This window comes from Mixophyes fleayi, chromosome 4 (assembly GCF_038048845.1).
Source record: "Mixophyes fleayi isolate aMixFle1 chromosome 4, aMixFle1.hap1, whole genome shotgun sequence".
NCBI classification, from domain to species: domain Eukaryota; kingdom Metazoa; phylum Chordata; class Amphibia; order Anura; family Limnodynastidae; genus Mixophyes; species Mixophyes fleayi.
In genome coordinates, this window is record NC_134405.1 from 47,832,365 (window position 1) to 47,858,135 (window position 25,771).

At 40.0% G+C, this 25,771-nt stretch overlaps 1 protein-coding gene across 1 annotated transcript in view; it reads left to right on the plus strand.

Annotated features, from left to right (window-relative positions):
* The window catches only part of LOC142151345 (adhesion G protein-coupled receptor E3-like), a 104,477-nt gene that overhangs the window by 19,476 nt on the left and 59,230 nt on the right, over positions 1-25,771 (plus strand). The window contains exons 4-7 of the mRNA XM_075206883.1: positions 4,158-4,244; positions 6,826-6,963; positions 18,611-18,742; positions 24,738-24,887. Of these exons, the coding sequence (XP_075062984.1) occupies positions 4,158-4,244; positions 6,826-6,963; positions 18,611-18,742; positions 24,738-24,887 (507 nt within the window). The remainder of the gene's footprint in view (positions 1-4,157; positions 4,245-6,825; positions 6,964-18,610; positions 18,743-24,737; positions 24,888-25,771) is intronic.

Sequence of the window (25,771 nt, forward strand, 5' to 3'; positions counted from 1 at the left end):
TACATGGTGTCATACCCCCAGCTGCCTCTATGCGTCACTCTCTGTAATGGACTCTCCGCCTCAAGTATCTAGCAGTGTTGATTTCTATGTCCAGTGTGGAGTTTGTTTACCTAAACCTAGATGCAGTTGCAGGTTATTTAAAGCGAAAATCCCATACTTGGAAGAAACTTCCTCTTACAGTGACAGGCAGGGTAAACTTATTTTAAATAATTGTCCTGCCTATATTTGTGTATATTCTCCAGCACTCCCCTGTTTATCTCCTCAGGTCTGTGTTTCAGATCATTGACAGGCTCATTTCCTGGTTCGTGTGGGGGGACAGATGGGCTAGGCTACAAATGTCTGTAGATCCAAGGGTGATGGGAGTATAAAGCCCTCCCGAATCTGAGACTGCATCATTATGTGGCTCAAATTACCTACCTAATTCACTGGAGACTCCACGCTCTAAAGCCTTACTGGGGTTCATTGCTGAGCAGGCAGGCCCCTGCTGTCAGGATCTCTCTCCCCTTTGGAAACATTATTAGTGGGCAGATGTTCCAGACAGGTTTCACCGATAGTCAAGCAAAATGTTGCCATTTAGTGCACCACTCAATATATTTTGGGGGGCCAGGGGCACGATACCTTCATTCCTTTGTGGAATAACCCCGGCCTTCGCTGATCTTGTTTCGCTACAAGATTATAATATTTGGAATAAGTATGGAATTACTGTCCTCGGGAAATTGTATGAGAACGTGTGTTTAAAGTCCTTTACTCATATCTCTCGGAATTCCCAACTCTACCTTCTATTGTTACCTACAACTAAGACATGCCCTAGATTTCTAATTTTCTCACCCCCTGCCCCCCTTGATCTAACCTACCCCTGTAAAATCTCTATTGTCATCTGTGGACACCCACAGCACAATATCTTTACTATATTCTAATTTGAATTTCAAAGTTGCCCCGGATGACCTAAATAATTTGAGGTCTAGTTGGTAAATAGATTTGGGACCCCTGTTGGATGAGGACTGGACTCATATGCCTAAAACCCTCCATGATGCCACCTCTCGCCTCCTGTATCAGCAGATACATTTATTTATTTTGCATAGAGCTGATTAATAATCAGTGATTATACCCCCAATTGGGTTGTTCCGGATGGAACAACGGAGTAATTTGATCTGCCCGACATGTAATAACCCTGATAGCGAATTCTGGCATATGCTAAGGGAGTGGACTTCCTTATCTGTATAAGTGTCTGCACGGCGGATGCACGGTACTTATCGTGCTGGGCTATTGCTTAAAAAGGGAAGCTGAGAACGAGGTTTTGAGACCGGGAACTTGGCAGGATCAGCCCTGTAGGTGGGAGAATAATGTACTACTTACTAAAGTATTAACAAGCTCTTCCTTACCTTTTGTCTGCTGTGCTTACCCAGGCATAATTCAATTTTGAATAACTTTGTCAGGATTTTATTTATTTTTGGTAAGGAGTTTTGCATGCCCATTTTAGAGATTGCTAGTTTGGTGATATACCAATTCTGTAAGTGTACATTATCAAATATCTAATTTTATAACACAATGGGCCTTATTCATTAAGGAAAGTAAGGCAAAAAAATCAATAAGTTTTCTCCTGGACAAAACCATGTTACAATGCAAGAGGTGCAAATTAGTTTATTATTTATTAAGATACATACTGGCTGTTTTTTCATGTAGCACACAAATACTTGATAGCTTTATTTGTACACTGAAATTTAGAGTTGATCTAGGACATGCTCTACCCCAACTATAAATCTGTCCCCACATTTTAAATTTATCTCCCCCTCTTTTGCAACATGGTTTTGCCAAGGTGCAAAGTTACTAATTTTTTTTGCTTTACTTGCCTTAATGAATCAGGCCCAATATCTTATTATTCTGTCAGGGCATAATATGAGCGCTCCCTGCCTATATTCAGCAAGGACCTCCCAGATCCACAGAGTTTAGACCAGCTTCTCCCATCAGCAGATGCACATTTATGCAGACACTATTGTCACGTGTGCAAAGAGCACCAGAGTCCTTTAATTTATTTCATATAACGCATAATTGACACAGAATGGTGGTGACTAACTTGTAATATTCTTACAAAAATCTACTATTGAGAGTGCTGCTTACTGTAGTATGGATTCATAGTTTACTGGGGAAAAAAGGAGAGAAAAACAAATACTAATTAGGGAAGGCACACCTCATATGTGTAGTCAGTAGTAATTGTAATAAGGATTAGTATATTCCAAAATTCTTTGTTAATGGTTTGTATTGCTCATAGAAATAAGATGAATGCAAAAAAACACACATTAAAGCAACATTTTATTTGTATAAATTAAAATTGTAAATATTAAAAGAAAAATATTAAAACATGGTGATGTAAATGAGTAGCCACCATATCTCTTGCTCCAACTACAGGTTTAGTCTAAGTCCTGATCAGTACTGATGACAGCCTTGTATGCATGCTATAACATGTGTTTGCAAACAGGAGCAACTGTAAAAATGTGTTTTGTGTTCAGTAGACATTAAGAATGTTCTAATAAATGTATTTAATGGGGGAAAGGAAGTAAAAAAACACATTTATTTTACTGTTTTATCATTAATGCTTATATTATTAACTGGAGACATTAATCCAATTTTTTTTTCTGTACGTTCTTTTGCAAATTTATATTCCACAAAGGTATTGGACATATCCTGCAGTCTCTTGTGTAGTAGAGCACAGCAGATATACACCTGAATTCATCAGCACATATATCCTCATATCCATTACTTGTTGAACTCGGGACTGCATAGAGTCGAATTACGGGTGTTTTAAAACAAATGCACGTAGCCCTCAGTATGCCTGCCTTGATGAATCGGGCCCATAGTCACCTTTTTGCAGCCTTAATCTACATATGGAATAGAAATGTTGTAAATGTTTGTTTAGGACATGCCATAGAAATGCATTGAATAGTATTGATAATCAGGTCTTTTCTCCAGAGTGCCATAATACTGTAAGGTATGTTCCGCTTATAGCTGCTCTGCACAGCACTGCTCTGCTCTGCCACGGGGCACACAGAAATGCAGAATTATTACTAGTAGAGGAGTATAGTGGGGGGGGGTCTCTAAACAAGCCTCAAGGGTCAGGGCCCTCTTAAGAACCTCTTGGGCCCCCGGGCACAGCAGTGCACCGGGGCCCCTATATATACAAAAAAAAATAAATTATTATATATATGGGCCCTGCAGCCCAGAGGGGCCCTCCGGAGGCAGGAAAACAAAAAAACCCTTCAAAAAAAGAAGAAAATACTTACTGTGCTGTCAGCTGGCGATCCGGCTGCCTCCCTGGTCTGCAGGGCCCCCGGGCACCTGCCCAGCGTGCCCAATGGGAAAGACGGCCCTGTCAAGGGTATGTAACCATGTCACCAGCCGGACACGACAGAGTCTACCTTTCGGGGAGTGTCCTGATTTGCAAAGGGGAAATATTGAGAGGTATGCCACTGTTCTTTACTTTTTAAAATACTGCATATGAACAAGCAACTTAAATTTAGCTTCTATATTTATTTGCTGTCCAAAAACATTTTTTGTTACTTTTTCGACACATTTTTAAATTTCATTTAAATATAAACAAAGTGGTTCCTAGCCCCAAAATCATTACAGTGCGAGTTCCAAGGGACAAGTGCGGGGGCATGATGACTGTTTTGCATAATTAAAGTTCCACTCTATGATTCGCAACAATGCAATTCACTTCATTGCACAGCAGGGCTATGAGGGGCACTTCATGAATGCCCCATCCCAGGGCTATAATGGGGCAATTGCATGAATGAATGCATGATTCCCAATGCTTGTGCATTGAGTATCTTGCAGTTTAAATGCAAACTTTTCCAGGTCATTATCCCACGAGTGGGAAGGGATATGGGGGGTCTTGCTAACTGTACGATCCAACTAACAGTGGTTCTACTAACTTGGGAGAGGAAGGTGCATTTGAGTATAGCAACACTTGTCTTGACTTCTCCTTTAATTGTCTTCCATTTTCTGGCAAACAATATATGAGCAGTAGAAATAAACATGCAATTATTTATGTTCTCCATGTTCTGTTGTATTGCATTTAGTCTTGTTTTTTCTTTTATTACATAATCAGTTGTGTTACCATGCTGCATATGTCACACTGATCCATATTATTAAACCCCCAGCTCTATGTGATGGAAGCATTTCCCGATGTGTCTGTCAAGCTGAATATATTAAGAAGAGGAATGATAAAGGGCGCTACATATGTACAAGTAAGAAACTGATACACTGAGATTATTGAGTCTGTAGTTTAGATTAAATAACAGTCCTGGCCTGGCTGCAGGGGTGCGGCTAACCATACTGTTGCCTGAGGAGGTGATGCCGGTAATGGACCCTCCCATCTCTATCATAAACATTTTTATCTGTGTTGTGGGTAAAAAAAGGTAAACATTGAACGCTTTAATCATGTTTACACATAAAATCTAGGATGTACCTAGCCATTGCTTATAAGTATCAGGGCCACTGATTATTATCTTACTAGGACAAATAGTTCCTGTATACATCTGTAAGCTGAAGTTTGGCAACTCTGGTGAAATTTCACTGTAGTGAAAAGAAGGTACCACAACCGTGTACAAATATAAACATGGCTTTTTTCTGTACATTGCAATGTACATATATTATCTATTATTGATCATTTATACAGCGCCAATTTTATTACGCCGTGCTGTACAGAGAACATATAATCATTCACATCACTCCCTGCCCATTGGAGCTTACAATCTATATTCCCTGACACACGGGTTCATTTAGTCAGACCCAATTGTCCTACCAGTATGTTATTGGACTGTAGGAGGAAATCAGAGCACCTGGAGGAAACTCACAGGAAACACATATAAACTCCAAACAAATAGGGCCCTGGACTGACTCAAATTCATGACCCCAGCACCATGAGGCAGCAATGCTAACCACTGTGTATATGCTGAAGTTTGAGCGCTCTTCCAGTTGGATCAATTTTTCTTAAGACATCAAATCTTGATTGTCTAGTTAGGACTTAAAATAAACAATATGAAGGCAATATCATGGTTGAATACATTCTCTGACCCTTCTATCCTCTAAGAATGTTGTGACTGCTCTCAACCATAAGCAGCTGCCTGAGAAGGCGAAAATAAAGATAATTGTCTTTTCCGAAGAAGATGAAGGCTCTAAAAAGATATCTGAATGCTTCCATCTTAAAAGGAAGTTCAGAGGAACTGTTGCTAAAGTCAAGGGGAGATTAGGCAATCTCTGGTAGAGCTTCTGGTAAACTGGTCAGATATGCAAAGCAGAACCCACAGATCACTGCAAACGACTTGTACAAAGGTTAAGCTGACACCGGAGTAATAATCCCTAGGTCTACAGTATAGTGATGCTTTCCCAGAAATGGATATTGTATCTACAACCTTATCACGGAGGTCAATGTCTGGAGTAGACAAAACAATACTTAGATAAGACAAAAAAACATTGTAGCAAAGAGCTGTGAACTGATCAAACTAAAAATATAAAAATATATATTTGGAGAACAACTAGGGGATGAATTGAATAAAAGACCCAAATTAAATTAATGTAAAATTACCCAAAATTACCCAAATTAAAGTTTGCAAATTACCCTTACTGATTAGTAAGCTATAATTGTCAATCAACATCTAGATCACCTTGCAATACTTCTTGTACTCTAGTAAGTACAGAGATACTTTATTATTACTTTGGCTGTTTATTGTTGGTTGTGTTACCATTTTCCATTAACAGCTGAAAGGATTTATGTCACCTAGTCTAGATTGTCTATTAAATGTGCAACCTATAATACAATGGCTACACTGTAGGAAGAATTAGGATGACAACTGGCTCGTCACACTGACATGCATATGACATGTTGTGGCGCTTTAAGTAAACACACTGCATCATGTAAAGTGTTTTGTGAATCTTATTGATGAGTCACTTTTGCATGAATCACTTTCACATTGTGCAAAAAAGGGGTTTGGTATGAAAAGTTGACAGTAAAGCCTGGTACTTGTAATAATTAAATTGTAGGGTCCGCACTCTTTTTGTCCCCTCGATTATGCTATTGCCAGCCTAGGCTTGGTTAAGTTGTTTGTCGGGCTGTGGAGAAAACCGTTCTGTTTTTTTTTTTTTACATTCAGTGAAATATTATCAATCTTACGGACGTATAGACATTATGGGCCTGAGCCATTAAGGGTAAAGCATAAAAAAGAGTAACTTTGTACCTGGGCAAAACCATGTTGCATTGAAAGGGGACATAAATTTAAAATGTGGACAGAGATTTATAGTTGGGGTAGGGCATTTCCTAGATCAACTTTAAATTTCAATGCAAAAATAAAGTTATCAAGTATTTGTGTGCTATTTGGATAAACAGCCAGTATTAACTTGTGTGTAAAATAATAAACTAATTTGCACCCCTTGCATTGTAACATGGTTTCTCCCAGAGAGCATGTTCTCCTCTCTTTTCCTTACTTTCCTTAATGACACAGGGCCTATGACTGTGTCGACCTTATGGCTGTAGACTTTCTGGTCTTGCCATTTCCACTGTCAACATTGTAACTATATCCCCAAATAAGAGCCCCTAAGCATCCAGCACTACTGGTACTGCAAGCAAAAAATTAGAGTATATATATATATATATATATATATATATATATATATATATATATATATATATATATATATAAATAAAATGTTGCACCTGAGTGGAACTTCTACGTTTTGCAATCAAACCAGTGCAGTTGGCCTTATGGTGCACCACCGTATGTCTGTCTAAGAGTGTGTTACTATCTAAAAGTACTTTCTCTTTTCATATAGATAAGTGTACAGATAACTCAGATTGTCCTAATCATGCCGTTTGTGTAAAGAACAATTGTCATTGTGATTCTGGATTTTGTGGCCGCAGATTTAAAGAATCATGCATTGCATTGGTTAAAATAGATGAAGAATGCAAAGGTAAGCATATTTGGCTTTTTCTCACAAACTGTAGAGATGTGTTTCACATGTATGTTTTGTTGCTCATTTATTATCCTATGTGATAGTGATCTCTATACTGAACAGGGAAAGAAGTTGCATAAACATGTTACAGTCACATACAGCTTCAGAGGGAATATTTATTCAAGTGAAAAGAGAAATGGCTGTTTTGGATCAGGGTATGATGAGTTCCTTATACAGAGCCAATTCTTGATGCTTTTCCAAAGAAATAATCATTGGCTGCTACCTAAATGCTTAGTTTCAGATATGTTCAATCCCTGGCCATTTTAAATTAGATCACACACCTACATGCGAGAAATTAAAGCAATAGGTGCTCACACCTTGCTGATACTAGAGATGTTGGTTTTGGATCTGGATTAACTTTGTGTTTTGGTTTTGGCAAAACCTCCCTTGTGTGTTTCGGTTTTGGATCCCTATTTTTTTCTAAAATCCCTAATTTGTTTTTGCTAAACTCACGTAATTTTGCTTTTTTTCCCCCTACATTATTATTAACCTCAATAACACTAATTTCAAGTCATTTGCAGTCAATTTTGACCATCTCACAGGTCACAATATTATTTTCCTACACTTTCAAATAAAGACTGCAGCGACCTGGGTCGATGCTAAGCGACAGAGGAACGACACAAACACACAGCAGTTCATAGTACATCTAGGAAACATTGCCACACAGCGGTGGCAGAAAAGAAAAGTGCTGCAAGATGGAATTGTCCTTGGATCATGAAATTAGTTATGGTTCATTTGATCGCTCCACCCATTCCTTAGATAACTGTGGTAATTTTACAGCTAATACATGGCGACGAGTGCTGACCCCCCTGGGATGCGTGCTTTTATCAGACCCAGACCAATCCCGGGTGCCAGACAATGCACAAAAGGAGCCATTGTAATTCACAGTAAAAAGCAAGTTCATAACTGAGCTTCGAATCAGCCCCAATTCCCAAAAAATTGTAATATAGTGAGGTACCTTTGACATAAAGTGCAGATTACAAAGACTTTGAGCAATACTGATGGAACAGCAGCAAAGTGGAGGGTAATACATATATACGTCTACTTAGACATCTATGCTTACATTACTGTGGCTTTACAAAGGCTACAAATGGCTATACAACTGTTGTCTGGATTTGGGTAAAAATAATTCCACATTTAAGAGGTGGATTTTTTTTGTCTTTAACCCAGGCATGACAATGGCCTTCTTCTTATCACATGCAAGAACTGCTTCCACTGGGGCAGGACTTACACAAACAACATCATCCTCATCAACATCCTCATTAGCGCCCTCGTCAGTTACACAAATATCCCCCTTATCCTGTTGCAATTCCAAAGTGGCATCCTCAATTTGTCTATCACCGGCTACACTTGGGCTGTTCATACACACATCTGCAGAAATGTGAAGGGGGTCTTCTTTATGGGTACACTATCAGACAGGTCAGGATTACATATAGCACTCGTGGATTTGCAAAGATTGGGGCAGCACGGTGGCTTAGTGGTTAGCACTTCTGCCTCACAGCACTGGGGTCATGAGTTCAATTCCCGACCATCTGTGTAGAGTTTGTATGTTCTCCCTGTGTTTGCATGGGTTTCCTCCGGGTGCTGCGGTTTCCTCCCACACTCCCAAAAAAATACTAGTATGTTAATTGGCTCCTCAAAATTGCCCTAGTCTCTCTCTCTCTCTCTTTCTCTGTCTGTCTATGTAAGTTGGGAAAGTATGTTTGGAAATTTAGACTGTAAGCTCCAATGGGGTAGGGACTGATGTGAATGAGTTCTCTGTATAGTGCTGCGGAATCAGTAGCGCTATATTAATAAATGTTGATGATGATGATAAACTCTCCTCAGGGATTTGTGTCATTTCTGAATTTTGAACAAATATTTTCCTCCAATCCCTTGCTATTTTCTTCCAGCTCGGCTTTTGCACGTAAAAGTATTTGGACCCCACTTTTGGAGTCTGAATGACAAGGTCTTGCTTTGTCATGACTGACCTTGCAAGAAGATGACAGTTGCAGAACTAGCACTCATATAGAAAGGCGAAGGCCTCATTTTTTCCTTGCCACTGCATGTGTAGAATGGCTTGTTGGCAATTTTAATTTTTTCTGCTATTAACTTTGCCTGGATTACAGGTCTTTTTTTCTTGACCAAGGTGTTTTTTTACATTTTTGTTTGCCTGACTTAAAAACTCTATGCACTTTAACATAGGCTTTAGCAGATGACATAGAGGGATTACTATCATCATGACTGGTGCCAGCAGCTGCTTTGTGCAACGCTTGGTGCTCCTGGTCTTCTCTGTACTGCTGTGAATCCATTTTGATAACACAGTACAATGTGACTGCAGATTAAGAGCAACACTGCCAGCCCTATTATTTCTATTTCAGCAATGACAATTAGCACTGGAGCAATGGAGCTCTCCTCTTTATATGTTACCTATATAACACAGTACAATGTGACTGCAGATTTAGAAGACCAAGCGTGCCAGACCTTTTATTTCTATTTCAGCAATGACAATCAGCAATGGAGCAATGGAGCTCTCCTGAATGTCACTGGGGACTGTAGAACACTGCTAACATATGACGCTGCCCAACTGCACTAGATCTGCCAAGAACTATGCTACCCCTACTGTGTCCATCTGTGAAATGGCTCTGGATCGCCATGGAGAGCGGTACTTATAGAATCTAAAACTTGCGAGATCTGAGATCCGATGACATAACAATGACGTTTTGCCTTGTTTTCAACTCCGAGGGCACGCGAAAGTACGAAGCCGGCTTGGCTCGGTACTCGAATCTGCTAAGTTCGGGTGTGTTCGGTTCTCAGGGAACCGAGCCTGAGCATCTCTAACTGATACCTATCTACAAATGCAACCTTGGGCTTATTTTATTATTTTTACCCTATGTAAAGATCCACAACACTAGCTCAAGATCACTACTGTTAGAAAACAATTAATGTGAGGATTCACAACACTAGCTCCTAGTGACAGCTGTCAAATACAATTACTGTGAGGATTCACTATACTAGTCCCAGATGACAGCTGTCAGATAACTATTCACAATGACAGCTACAAACACCTGCTCTCAATTAATGTAATGAGCACTCTGCTAATAACAGCCACACAGCTAGTCACCTCATCTGGATTACTGCACAGCTTTTTTTTACTCTGCAATCAACCCTTCAAAACAATTTATCTCACCTGTTTGTAGCTTTTTTAAAGTGCCTCAGTTTTGCCAAACATTTGCAGGAGCAAAGATTTGTTTCGGATATCTCTGCTTGTGCTTTAAGAAAGACTTCTTTTGTTTAACTATACATCACAATTCTACCTTCTCTGATCTTTTGACTTTGGTTTCATAACCAACCATTACACCTTCTCCAATCCATTGACTTTGGCTTCGTCCATCACTGTACTACCTTAAACAATCCTTTGACTCCAGCTTGTACCTTACGACCAGCCCTCTTAGGACTAAGCGGCTTGGCTGGACGTGGTGTATTTCTGAAAGGTACTCCAGCTAAGTGGTTCTTTCCTGGGAGCTGCCAGCACGATGGCATACAAATTACACTTTCAGAGAATGAAAAATAGGTCACCCAAAACTATTAGTACTAACCGGGCTGTTGTCAAGAAATATTTATTATATGAAAAACAATTGTAGTGGACATCCCTGGGCAGAAAGTTCACAGCACTACAAAGCACAATTATACCTGTATCTGTAGATGTATACTCCTGACTGGTGTATACATCTACCATTGTCTCTCTTTAGTTGATACACACTATTGACTTGTGTCAGATTTATGCTTAAAATAATAATAATAATTATAATTTGCTAATATGAGGTGATCCTCATATCTTGGTAGGTGTTGCTTCTCTGACAGTCATATATTTTAAAATATAAACAATAAATATTAGAGATGTGCGTTGATCCTCATGTTTTGGTTTCGGAACCGATGTTGGTTCTAAACCTGGTTTGTGTTTTGGCTTTGCTACCAGTTTTGTCAAAAGAGCACGAAAGTTTTTGGTTTTGGAACTGGATTTAATTAAAAATTGTGAAAACTAGATAAAATAATGTCATTTTGTGCGGCTTTTGCCTTTATATTACTTTTTATAGCATTAGCAATCATTTCCAGTCATTTCCAGTTTAATTTCTAATGATCCCTTCACAGCTATCCTAATTTTCAGCCATTTTGGCTAAAGTCGGCAGCGAGCAGTCTTAATGAAGGATTTTGTAACTTTGGCATCATTGCTTTTGCTTTCTCAAATTCAATTAAAAAACTAATAATCTGCATAGTGTTGATATCGCCTTTTCAGTGCACCCAAACCTCCTTCTCATGTTCAAATTTACTTTTACTGTAATTGAATAAATAAATAACCACACAGACACCAATGTAAATTTGGCAAAAGGTCACAGTTTTTATTTAAACTAAAATGGTGGCGGAGAGAGCATGTGAGTAAGTTAACAGCTAACAGCAAAGCCAAATAGTGGAAGGTCAGATTGCTATTACACCACTAGTCTCAGGATATAATCTTTTATTATTGTTATTATTATTATTATTATTATTATCGTAGATTTATAAGGCGCCACAGTACTCTGCAGCGCCGTACATTACTGAAAAAAGGACATACATAAAACAGTGACATACAAGTCTACCTTCTACCTTGTATACAAGTCTACCAAAAAAAAAGCAGACATGGAAACAAAGGGTATGGAGGACCCTGCTCATTAGAGAGTTTACATTCTAAATAGAGGAGGGTACATCTGAAACAAGAGGAGCAGATATGGCTCAGAGTGGATATTGGGACAGCTGTGAGGGAGCATTAGGGTGAAGAGTGTTATCAGGGATAAGGTCACCTCTAAAAAAGAGATGGGTTTTCAAAGACTGTTTAAAGATTTAAAGGCTGTGGGAAAGTCTTATTGAGCATGATAGAGAATTCCATTAGTGGGGAGCAGCACGGGAGAAGTCTTGTAGCCGGAAGTGAGAGGTGGTTACCAAAGACAAGACAAGTTGAGGTCAGAGGTACATCTAAGAGGGAAGGAGGGAGAGTATTTTGATATAACATATGAGATGTATGCAGGGGTAGTGCTGTCGAGGGCTTTGTATGTAAGGGTGAGTAATTTGAATTTGATTCTGGAGGACATATGGAGCCTGTGTAGGCATTTTCAAAGTGGTGCAGCAGATGTGGAGCAGTGAGAAAGGAAGATCAGTCTTGCAGCAGCATTTGGGATGGATTGAAGTGTGAATATTTGGGTTTCAGGAATTCCAGATATGCCAGATAGAAGGAGATTGCAATAATCAAGACGGGAGCTGATGAAAGAATGGATAACAGTTTTGGTAGCTGTTGAGCAAGAAAAGAGCATATTCTGGCAATGTTTTTAAGGTGGAGTCAACAAGACTGGGGAAGAGTCTGGTTGTGAGGAATAAAGCAGAGGGTGGAGTCAAGTGTGACACCAAGGCAGCAGGCATGGGAGACTGAGTAAATTGTGGTGTTATTGACAGGAAGGGTGGTTTGAAGGCAGGTGGTGACGCTGGCAGGAGGGAAGATAATAAACTCTGTTTTGGACATGTTTAACTTTAGGTAGTGTTGGCACATCCATGTGGAGGAGATTTAGATTTGGGTGTCATCAGCGCATAGGTGGTATTGGAGGCTGAATTAGTACCCCTACAGAGGTATGTGATGAAAAAAGTAAAGGGCCAAGATCAGAGACTTGTGTGACTGCAACAGATAGTGGGAGTGGAGGAGAGGATGGCCCAGTGAAGGGAGTGAAGGAGAAGAGGATGAGCAACAGTGTCAAAAGCAGCAGAGAGCTCCAGAAGAAAAAGTATGGAGAAATGACCCTTAGACTTTGCAGTAAGTAGATAATTAATCACTTTATGAGAGCAGTTTCAGTGGACTGTTGAAGGCAAAAGCCTGATTGCAAAGAGTCGAGAATGGAATGAGAGGAGAGAAAGAGAGAAAGGCATTTATACACTAATCACTCAAGTAGTTTGGAGACAAAGGGGAGGAGAGAAATAGGGCGGTAGTTGGAGAGAGAGGCTGGATCGAGAGATCGTTTAGAATTGGTGAGATGAGCTCATGTTTAAAGGTGGATGGAAATGTGCCAGTGGAGAAAGACAAGTTGAAGAGGTGAGATAAAGGTGGGCATGCAGTGGAGGAGAGGGAGCGGAGAAGTAGGAAGGTAATAGGGTTGAGAGGACAGGTTGTAGGATTAGATGATGAGATGATTGCAGAGACTTCATCTTCAGTTACAGGAGAGAATGAATTAAGGGTGGAATGGGGACTGTAGGTAAAGGTGGGTTGAGTGGATGGAGTGAGTGGAATTTGGCATGAGGATATATCTTTTCGAATGGTGTCATTTACAATGTTATGGCTTCCTAGTTCACTATCAAAAGCTTTTCGAACTAGCAGGAGAGGTTTTCACATATAGCATGCCCCAGGACATAACTCAATATAGTAAAAGCTTATGCACAGGAACTGGTAGCATGGAGATTGAAGAAATGGGGCCAAGAGCATGCCCCCCACATCCACACAGGATTCAGTAATAATTTAATTACAGCCATGCCCCGGCTGACTGTTACTAGCCGAGGTGCAGTGGCAGTGTGAGGCGTCCCGGTTGCCCTGGTGTCAGAGTGAGTACACCCCTTTTTGGGGACCAAGTTTTCTGCAAGTCTCGGGTAGTCCCCTTTACCCCGGGTTGGACAAAGCTTACCCCGGAGAATGATTTTTCAACCCTCCCTCCCCATAAATATTTATGAGTCCACTGGTTTGATTCAGAAGGGCAGCATTATAGCACAGAGCATAAAAGTAAAACAAGGTAGGAAAGCCCTGCTCTTGGCTATTGTGTGCCTAATCTTTGAACTTTTGTAACACAGATGCAGACCATCCTCATCTGTTTACTTTTCAAAATGTGTAACTCTATTCATTCATACCACTGGTTATCCAAAGATCTTTGCTTTTTTAATTTAATTATAGCTGCGCTCCCCGGCTGCCTGTTTCTAGCCTGAATGCAGTTGAAGTGTGAGGCATTCCGGATGCCCTGGTGTCAGAGTGAGTACACCCCTTCTTGGGGACCGCCTCTGCTGCAAGTGTCAGGGAGTCCTCTTTACCCCAGTGTTGGACAAAGCTTCCCCGGGGGAATGATTTTTCAGCCCTCCCTCATTATAAATATATACAAGACCTCTGGTTTGATTCAGAAGGGCAGCATTACGACACAGATCTACCTCACTGCAGGGACAATGCCATTTTGAATTCCACCATTGAACATTGTGCCCTCTCATCATCTTTTAAATCTCTACTAATGCCACTGTCTGTAGTTGTCCACTGTCATCTTAATGAAGGATTTTGTAAATCTGGCATCGGTGCATTTTTTTTCTCTCCAATTCAATTTAAAAAGTAATAAACCATACTTTACGGTTCTCTAACTCCATCACACAGCAAAAATCACTAGCCATCATATATCCATCTATACATGTATTCTTTGCCAGGGCCAAAATCTTTCCTCTTAATTTCTCAGAATGTGGACTTTCAATTGCAGGGCCAAGACATGTTTTGGGCAACCAAATCTGCATCGATGTGAGTATTATACGCAGGCCTGGCGCTCCCATTAGGCAAGGTTAGGCACTTGCCTAGGGCGCCGGGCTCTGGAGGGCGCCTGGAGGGCGCCACAAGCATGTAAATTACTTTAAAACTGTGCGGCGACCGCTGACCATACCTGTCACGGCCGCCGCACAGCATTCAGATGCACGGGGGAGGGGGGAGAGGCTATTGCTCACCACCGCCGCCTCTTTGCTCCGTCTCCTCCCCGCCACTCACTAGTGTCAGTGAGTGGAGGGGAGGAGACGGAGCAGAGAGGCGGCGGTGGTGTGACAAGGTAAGGAAATACGGGGTGAGGGGGGAGGAGGGCGCCGATTTTTGCGGGGGAGGGAGGGGGGGGCGACGCCAATTTTTGCGCGGGGGGGGGGTGCCGATTTTTTCAAAATGCCTAGGGCGCCATGGACTCTAGCACCGGCCCTGATTATACATAATTACATATGTGGGAAGGGCAACTATTGGCCGATCTGAACTGCCTCTTTTTCATATTTCTTACACTTAACTAACAGAACATATAAATATTATAGTCTCGGGTAGTCCCATTTACCCCAGAGTTGGACGAAGTTTCCCCTTTGGCAATTTTTTGTCAGTACTCCCTCCCCATAAATTTATAAGAATCCCCTGGCATTACGGCACAGAGCATATAAGTAAAAAAAGGTAAGCAAAGCACTGCTCTTGGCAACTTGCGAATACTCTGGCAATGTATTGTACTGTGTGCATAGTCTTTGAAGGCTTTAAGTATAGCTGCAGGCCATTTTCATCTCTCAGCATTCTCATTTGTTTATATAGTGGCAAGGTAAGGAAAGCCCTGCTTTGGCAACCTATGAATATTCTGGCAATGTATTGTATTGTGTGTGTAGTCTTTGAAGGCTTTTAGTATGGCTAAAGGCCACCTTTGTCTCTCAGCAACGCAGCCTAATTTTTTTAAATAGCGACAGCACATTATATAGCTCTTTACAATTGGCTATCTACTTGTCTAAATATCTACTCTGCCTCTTTCCATCTAATGACCTAATTGTTACTGCCTCTCTGCTCTCCATAATGCATGCTGCCTAACATTTCAAATTTAGTGTTGCATTTCAACATTTTTAGTTCTTGCACCTTACACTTAATTGCATTTATTGTTTAATTTATCCAATGGGCTTGCTTCAGTTGGTGGCTTGGCAGATGACATTTATTTTTTAGCCGCTGCAATGTTCTACATGCGGTCACTGAATGTCTAAAATGCTCAGGAAAAAACCCTCACACGCAAACTCCCATTTTTAAATATAGATTTCACTGAATGACCGTTTCAAAACTGACAAGTATTGCAAAAAATAGAAAAGATTAGAATATAATAATATATCTTTTTTTTTTGGCGGGGGTGTTGCAACTGCTGCTGAACCTCACATGCATACACTCAGTTTTTTTCAAAATTGTTTCAATTGTCGCTGCGACACACAAGATTACCTTCACTGGTGAAACTTTCAATTTTAAAAGAAATACATTTATTTGTTTTTTTGGATTCTGCTGCTAATGGTCAGACAGCAAAAGCACACTATTTTTATCCACTAAATACATAAACTACATATTCAAAATGATATCTATCTAACTCAGTCTGTATATACTGTCTAGTACTATTATATATATGCAAATCAATGCATTAACAACAATCAGTAGCCATTAGTCTGTGTTAGTGTATTTAAGATTGAAGTTAAAAGTAATTGATCAGCAAACTATTGTGGCCAACTATTCTCTACAGAACTGCTTTAAAATAATGACGGGATTCTACTGCTTTCCTATGTTCCTCGTTCACCCGGAACGCTATTTTCTGAGCAGAGCACCGCAGCTAACCTCCTCCTTAAACGCAATTTTTTTTCCGCGGAAAGTACATTTTGTCTTATTTTTGTTAATAGTGTAATATTTTCAAAAATAATTTTTAAGAATGTAATGCAGGGAAGTACTTTTCATTTGAAATGTTATTTAGTCTTATTATGTTTTGTCAAACACTTACTAAATCGGCAATGAAAGCATTGGTATTATTGAATGTTGTATCCTAGTACCAAAAAGGCACTTCCGCATCAGCGGATCATATATAGAAACTTAAATGCTAATTTTTGACGTGTGTTGTGTAAAAGTCGCAATGCGTATGCCCACAACCGGACCACATGCCAGTCAACACAGCATCGTTCTGTTCATTTCCGAATGCAGCCTACGATTTTCAGGGGCGGAAAGGGGTGGGGACTGGGATTATGCATGTAGTCAATGTACAGTAAGGGCGTGCAAACCTGGAGCACATGCAGCTTTGGCCATCTCAAAGGTACGTGTTTGTCGTAATACTAGCACCAGCTACAGGTCAGGTGTAAGTACCCATTACCAATGACTTTGTATGCATGGTAGAACATGCATTTGCAATCACGAGCATCTGTAAAAATGCATTTTATGTACAGTAGACATTAATATTGTCCTATTAAATGTATTTAATGAGAAAACAAAAATAAAAAAACACTTTTTTTCTCTTTAAATCTTATGTTATTAATAATTATATTATTAAAAGGAGACTTTAATTGAATAGTTTGGATTTTCTGTGCCTTCTTTTGGGACAAATGTATTTATTGGCCGTATCCTGCAGTATATTTTCTTATTGAGCAGAGCACACCTAGACCTATATTCATCAACAGACTTGTCTTCAGATCCACTTCTCAATGAATATGGACTTGCGTATGCCCGATGTATGTGTGTTTTTAAAAATTATGAATGAGGCCCATAATATTTCATTCTATCCCGAGATCTAAGCAGTACACGCAAATCTATCTTTCCTCCCCTGACCTCTCTCCCGTTGGCGTAACCCAGGTATCTAGATGTCTCTCTTCTGTAGCTATCTGGATGTCACATCGCTTTCTCAAACTCAACATCTCTGTCGTGAACATAGAGAACTTACAGTTATTTATAAGGGTTAACCCATCACATAATTGTGGGGAATAAGGCCTAAATCATAACTGCAGTGTAGATATATTATATCAAATCAATCCATTAAGAAATTGAGCTACTAAAGTGTAAAATGTAAAGACAGAAAGTCTGTTGTATGTGTATTTGATTGCTGTGGCAGCTTCAAGGAGCCCCTGCTGTGAGATATTTACTGGCCTGGGATGGAGTTTTGACACCTGAATAGACTTTTAGGAACCGCTCAGCATGATGTCTGGCTCAAAGGGCCCATGTGTTGACTTGGCTATATGTGATATAGACAAAAATAATTCAGTTTTAAAATATGCTACTTAAAATCAATAAAAGTAGTGATCAACCCAATATTCCTCAATAGCATGATGAAGGGCAGCTCATTTGTCAAATTAACAATTCTGCCCCACATAGAAGTTAGGGAAATGAGTGTAAGCTCTACAAATACACTGTATTGAGATGTGTTTTGCATCAAATGATGGATAAATTCATAGGGGATTTATTAATAATAAAATTGGGTCTGTGTGATGCTCCACAAAAAAGTTAGGTTACATATTAGAATTGGGTAGTAAATCAGACAACATGCAAATGGTGATTGAAAAAAATTAATACAGACCATGTTAGAATGCCCCTTTTGTGGGCATTTGCAGGGCAAGTTTGCATTTATGTTACTGAAACTGGCGTAAGTTCAAATCAGCATTAGGCCCATTGACTGCATCCTGGGAAAGGAGGGAGATAATAAGTTAATAATTCTTAAAATATGTATTATTAATTAAATATTTTGCTATTAAAATCAAATCACTCAAAAATGAGTACACTTTCAATTTAAAAACAGAACAAATATTTTCAGAAGTTGTTGCAATTATTGATTCTTATCAAATTAATGATATAATAAAGAGCATATCTGTGATTTCTATAGGTGCAGCACTGAGACTCAGAGATTTCAGTGACATATCGGGGCTTCATATAACAAACCATGGTCACCTCCACAGTGTGTTGGTGATGCGTGCACATTAACTATAGTGGCATCTGATCTACCAGAAAACAGGGTTCAATTATACCAATGAACTGCTGCTCACAATGGTGTAATTTTATGTTTCTGTTACTGTGTTGCAGTTTTCGATCCATGTTCTCCACCCTGTGAAAGGCCGATGGTCTGTGCCCATGAACAAGCAAGTTATCAATGTAGTTGTCCTGCAGGCTTTGAGGAGGCATACAATAAAAAGTTAGACAAAGTCACGTGTTCTGGTAAGAAGTTCTCTACAGAAACAATATTATTGATAATGCACTTATTGTAAGACATTCTACACGTGATATGGTAGAAGGAGCTTTTGCTCATTCTACCATGTCACGCCTCTTTCACTTGGTGACAGTTCCCACATATTCTGTTTTTCTGTTTTTGAATCCGTAATTCTATTCTTGAGTAACTCCCTAATACACATTATTGTGTTAACTTTAACCTGCCAAAGGAACATAGCTGGATCTATCCGGGCAATTGGTTAAAACTGACCCCTGCTTCACGGGTTGGAGCTATGGGAGACTGTGATACACACACCAGCTCCGGATAACAGCTTTTTCTGATGTTTTATGATGAATACTTTGGAAATCAATTTATCAGAATAGTCAACACTGAAATATATATATGTATTTATGTTGACAACTGATTTCTAACATGTTGGTAATTTTAGCGTGATTTTTTTATGCTATCTGTATTTATATTGTGCTGCCTGTATCAATTTATACGGCCAAGTGGTTTTTTCATATATTTAATGTGTTTTTATTTGTGTTATTAAATATGTATAAATGTTATATCTAGCGCCCACTATTTATTTTTGTACCTTTTAGAGACAATAGTCTCCAGATTAAACTATGCATAAGGGGTTAACTGTTCTTTGTTCCTTTCAAATATATTGGGATGCACAAAGGTGTGTGGGAATAATTTTTTTTATGCTGTGATCAGACAATGCGTTGTTGAAGTTTTTCCACATTTTACAAATTATTTATGAACATGCATTAAAAGGTGAGATTGTTAAATATGTTTGAAATCCAGATACCATTATTCTAACAGAGGTGCCCTCGGGGACACAAATCTATTACAATAGAAATATATATGGGTTAGATATTTTCTTCTGTGAACTATGAGGTCATCTGAAGTCTTCAAATGCATCTTTGCAGTTCAAAGTATTCATTATTCCTTATCATACTTGAGTATTCGTCATACTTACCCACTCTCCCAGAATTTCCGGAGACTCCCGAATTCCAGGTAGGTCTCCCAGACACGCGATGGGGGCCTCCTTGACATGGTTTGTTGCAAATTGCGTCATTTTGGCCCCACCCCCTGCAACATAACGATTCAATCGATTCACGGCGCCCCACCCTCCTCCACAGTTGCACTTCACATTGTCTCCCAAACAAAATGTTGGCAAGTATGGTATCAGTTTTAAATTAAAAACATTAATGTGTAAACTAATATTGTATCGTATGCTTAGTTTTTTGTTATACATTTTGTTTTTTTACCTGAGAAAGGAAAGCTGTCACCCTGTCATCCTGCTTTTATCTTCTGAGTTGATTCTGTATTCTCCAATGGGGCAGGTACTGATGTGAATAACAAATATTCTCTGTACAGCGCTGCTTAATTGGTGGCGCTATATAAATAAATGATGAGGCAGAGGTGAGGCCGGGTGCAGGGATGATGCTGTGTCTGTTCTTAGCAGTATAATGTCTGACTGACTTGAATTTGATGAATGGAGAAAGGAATAAGAAAGTATGCAGCGTGCCACATATATACCTTTGGATACCAGCTGGCAAAATCTGCCATCAGTAGCATATAACGATTCCCCATCTGATTGGACTTGGGAATGGATGATTATATCGATTGCTGCTCTTTCAAAAGGCTTTACATAGGACTTTGAGCAGTGTGGTGCTAGTTGTCATACATATCATGCAGCCAAAATCACTTTTTACAGCATAGGAATACCCAGCCAAAAAATTACGCTGTAGCCTGGCCTCAGTTTTCCTGAATCTGGGTTGACCAGTTAAGGGGATTTCACAGGCAAGCACTAACAGTTAGTAGTGGTACTAACAAAGGACAAAGGGTCACTACCTAGAATTTCTTTGGTGGTAGCATATCAGTCACTTGGTGCAATATTCCCAATTCCCAAATAAATTGTTCACCTATGATTGATCCCTTATACTGGTCAGCTGCACTGAGGCCGCTGTCAGTGAGGGGTTGTCTCACTGGTCTTTTTATAAATACTGCCTCAGCCAAATCTATCCCTTTATCAGTACTGTAAGGGTTGTCAGTAATCACAGATGGTAGCTAGCTGGTGGTCATAGGTTCCTGGAGAGCTGCAGTCACATCACTGAGTCCTGGGTGGTGGATTCAGCAGGTAGCACATCACTGTGCTTAGTTCTGAGTTACTGCAAAAACAAAACTGCTAGACAAGGTTGCACCACAGTAGCACCTCGGTGGGAAGAACATCTTAATAGTACAAATGCTATGGAGCCTCATATTATACATGCCATTTTGATGTCTCAGTGTTGCCCACCGGCCAATCTTTGCCATTCTATTTTTCTAAATCTGAGACTTTGGGACCAAGTTATGTGATAACAATGTGATGCACCTGAAACACTTTACTGTAGTCCCTCAGCACCATACAATTTGTCACCGTGATGGATTGTAAGTGGGCTCACATATTCCTTGTCCCATCTCCACCACTGTTTGCACTTGAAATTTCATTTCCTCAGCCTCCAGTTTCTCTCCATAATGGAGCCTTCTGATTAAGTCATCTTAGTCCCATTAGAAGGACTTAGTTGCACTCCCATGAAGGGACCTTGGCTTTGAGGTAAAGCCCAACAGGCATCTTCAATTTCATGTTACTGATTAAACAGAGACTTAGGGGTATTAGGACTTGATGGACAGTTGCACATTCAAACTTTCTAAGTGTTACATTTCTATTAAAACTCCTTCTCTATCAGTCAAGAAATTCACCACTTCTCCAACATCACAGCCTATATCAAGTGTGGTAAGCCAACAAGGCCTGTTTACATCAGCAATAATGAATGCAACATCACACAGCACACCTCACCAAACCACAAGGGATCCAGACGCAAGGACATCACAATCAAGTGAGTAATTTATTATAAATCTTTATAGCCATCATTATCATCATCATTTATTTATATAGCTCCAGCAAATTCCGTAGTGCTTTAGAATTGGGAGCAGACATTAACATGTAAGAGAACCCTGCTTGCAAGCTTACAATCTATGAGACAATGGGATTTTGAAAAACACGTGTATGTGCTACATTGTATTGCACACTGGACCAGCTAGAATGCAAAGGTAAAAGTATTGAGTGGGCTGTGTGTTAAGTTTCTATTAAAACTACTTCTCTATCAGCCCAGACACTCGCCACTCCTCCAACATCACAGCCTATTTCAAGTGTGGTAACCCAACCAGACCTGCTTACATCAGCAATAATGCCTGCAACATTACACAGCACACCTCATCAAACCACATTGGATCCAGAGGCAGGAACACCACAATCAAGTGAGTAATTTACTATCAAGCTTTATAGTCAAAAGTAATGTCTGTACTGTAATGCAACCTTATTTGATAACATGTTGTTACTACTTTTTATTATGAGATGTTTGTGTTGCCAGTTTGACAACTATCTATTATATGCTTTGTGATGAGATGTGGATACCAGGAATTTGTAAAGCACCTGACTGCATTTAGAGTGGTAGTCAGGATTGAGAAAAAATGACCAGAGGTTTGGAGTCTATCTATGAAAACTAGGAACCCACTGCATAAAGTCCTATGTAAAGCCTTTTTAAAGAGTAGAAATCAATATTGTCAGTTCCTTCCCAAGCCCAGTCAGAGGGGAAAGCAGTATATGATACTTCTGTTAGATTTTGCCGGCTGGAATCCAGAGGTAGCAGCGAGGCCATCCATAAATGCTCTCATGGTGTCTGCAAAATTGATAATAACCATGCACTTACTGTCCCAAGAAATTTCCTCAGTGCGGACCTTAATGAAATGTTCCATTATGTAGAGTTGATGTTTCTTTGTTGAGCAGTAGTTCCACCCGCCATGGATGGCAATTCGGGATAATACTTTTTTATACAGGGGAATATGATTATGGCAAGATGCAAGTTATAGGTCTCTTCTCCCATCAGTTTATATTGTACTTTGTTTTGTTAGTATGACTTTATTGTGTTCATGGATTAAGCATGGCGGTGTAGTGGTTAGCACTTCTGCCTTACAGCACTGGAGTCATGAGTTCAATTCCCAACCCATTCCCCGTGTTTGCGTGGGTTTCCTATGGGTGCTCCGGTTTCCTCCCACATTCCAAAAACATATTGGTAGGTTATTTGACTGCTAGCAAATTCACCCTAGTCTGTCTGTCTGTGTTTATCTGTCTGTCTGTGTGTGTGTGTGTGTGTGTGTGTGTGTTAGGGAAATTAGACTGTAAGCCCCAATGGGGCAGGGACTGATGTGAGTGAGTTCTCTGTACAGCGCTGCGGAATTAGTGGCACTATATAAATAAATGGTGATGATGATGATGATGATGATGAAGTGCACACAGATAGATCCTAATAGTAAATGAGGCATCTTCAGTTCCATGTAACTGATTAAACAGAGACTTATACCCCATTCCTACTGCACCAAAATCCCGGGTTTTTGCCGGGGCGAGCTCAAACGACCTGGGTCTTGGTGCAGTATGAATGGTACAAGTCAAAAATCCCGGGTCTAAAAACCCGGGTCTTCAACCCGGGATTTATCGAGGGGTAATTCCCGGGTCGGACCCGGGTTGCCTGCACTATGAATGGTGCAACCCGGGTTTTTGAACCCGGGTTGCACAGAAAACAAGCTGATTGGCTGTCTGCCTGTCTCTGGAGGATGATGTCATCGGTGGGAGCCCGTGGAAGAAAAAAAAACAGTCACCTTTCAATGACATCACCATTTTTCAGCCAATGAAAACTGCTCTGGTGATGACTCCCACAAATTGCCAGGGCACAGACTTGTGAAGTATGAATGGGGTCAACCCGGGAAATTCCCGGGTCCGAGGTGCAGTATGAATGGTGTTTCTGAGCTGGGACGCTCCGAGCCCCGGCAAAAACCTGGCTTGAAAAACACGGGATATTGCCGGGGCGGCAGTATGAAAGCGGTATTATTAGTGCTATTAGGACTTGATGGACAGTTGCACATTCAAACTTTCTAAGTGATGAGCTTCTATTAAAACTTCTTCTCTATCAGCCCAGACAGTCACCACTCCTCCAACATCACAGCCTATTTCAAGTGTGGTAACCCAACAAGACCTGCTTACATCAGCAATAATGCCTGCAACATTACACAGCACACCTCATCAAACCACATTGGATCCAGAGGCAGGAACACCACAATCAAGTGAGTAATTTACTATCAAGCTTTATAGTCAAAAGTAATGTCTGTACTGTAATGCAACCTTATTTGATAACATGTTGTTACTACTTTTTATTATGAGATGTTTGTGTTGCCAGTTTGACAACTATCTATTATATGCTTTGTGATGAGATGTGGATACCAGGAATTTGTAAAGCACCTGACTGCATTTAGAGTGGTAGTCAGGATTGAGAAAAAATGACCAGAGGTTTGGAGTCTATCTATGAAAACTAGGAACCCACTGCATAAAGTCCTATGTAAAGCCTTTTTAAAGAGTAGAAATCAATATTGTCAGTTCCTTCCCAAGCCCAGTCAGAGGGGAAAGCAGTATATGATACTTCTGTTAGATTTTGCCGGCTGGAATCCAGAGGTAGCAGCGAGGCCATCCATAAATGCTCTCATGGTGTCTGCAAAATTGATAATAACCATGCACTTACTGTCCCAAGAAATTTCCTCAGTGCGGACCTTAATGAAATGTTCCATTATGTAGAGTTGATGTTTGTTTTGTTGAGCAGTAGTTCCACCCGCCATAGATGGCACTCCGGTATAATACTTTTTTATACAGGGGAATATGATTATGGCAAGATGCAAGTTATAGGTCTCTTCTCCCATCAGTCTATATTGTACTTTGTTTTGTTAGTATGACTTTATTGCATTCATGGGTTAAGTGCACACAGATAGAACCTAATAATAATTGAGGCATTTTCAGTTCCATGTAACTGATTAAACAGAGACTTAGTGGTATTAGGACTTGATGGACAGTTGCACATTCAAACTTTTTTAAGTGTTATGTTTCTATTAAAACTCCTTCTCTATCAGCCAAGAAATTCACCACTTCTCAAACATCACAGCCTATATCAAGTGTGGTAACCCAACAAGGCCTGTTTACATCAGCAATAATGAATGCAACATCACACAGCACACCTCATCAAACCACAATGGATCCAGATGCAAGGACATCACAATCAAGTGAGTAATTTATTATAAATCTTTATAGCCATCATCATCATCATAAACATTTATTTATATAGCGCCAGCAAGCTCCGTAGCACTTTACAATTGGGAACAGACATTAATAAAACAATATTGAGTTATACATACAGAAAGAGAGGTAAGAGAACCCTCCTCACAAGCTTACAATCTATAGGACAATGGGAGTTTGAAACATAAGTATATGTGCTACATCAAATTGCACACTGGACCAGCTAGAATGCAAAGGTAAAAGTATTGAGTGGGCTGTGTGTGTAGCAATGTTGGTCATAGGGTTGTTGTCTTGTGTTAGCTGTGTAGAGGGTGGTAATAGGGTAACCTAGGGAGATTAAGATGGTGGTTGAGGAATATCATAAGCTTGCCTGAAGAGGTGGGTTTTCAGAGAAAGCTTGAAAGTAGAGAAAAGTCTTACTGTGTGAGGGAGGGAATTCCACAAAGTGGGTGCAGCCCGAAAAAAGTCCTGTAACCGAGAATGGGAGGATGTGATGAGAGTGGAAGAGAGACGCAGATCTTGTGCAGTCGAGTTTGGAGATATTTTGAGACAAGTAAAGAAATGTATATCGGTGCAATTTTGTTGACGGCCTTGTATGTTAGCAGAAGAATTTTATATTGGATTTGTTGAAATACAGGCATCCAATCAGAAACTGACAAAGTGGCTCAGCAGAGGAAGAATGGTTTGCAAGGAAAATCAATCTAGCCGCTGCGTGCAAAATAGATTGTAGGGGTTCAAGTCTGACTTTGGGAAGACCAGTAAGGAGGGAATTGCAGTAGTCAATGTGGGAGATGATGAGTGCATGAGTTAAGGTTTTTGTGGTGTCTTGTGTGAGATAGGTACGTATTCTGGAAATGTTCTATAGATGTAT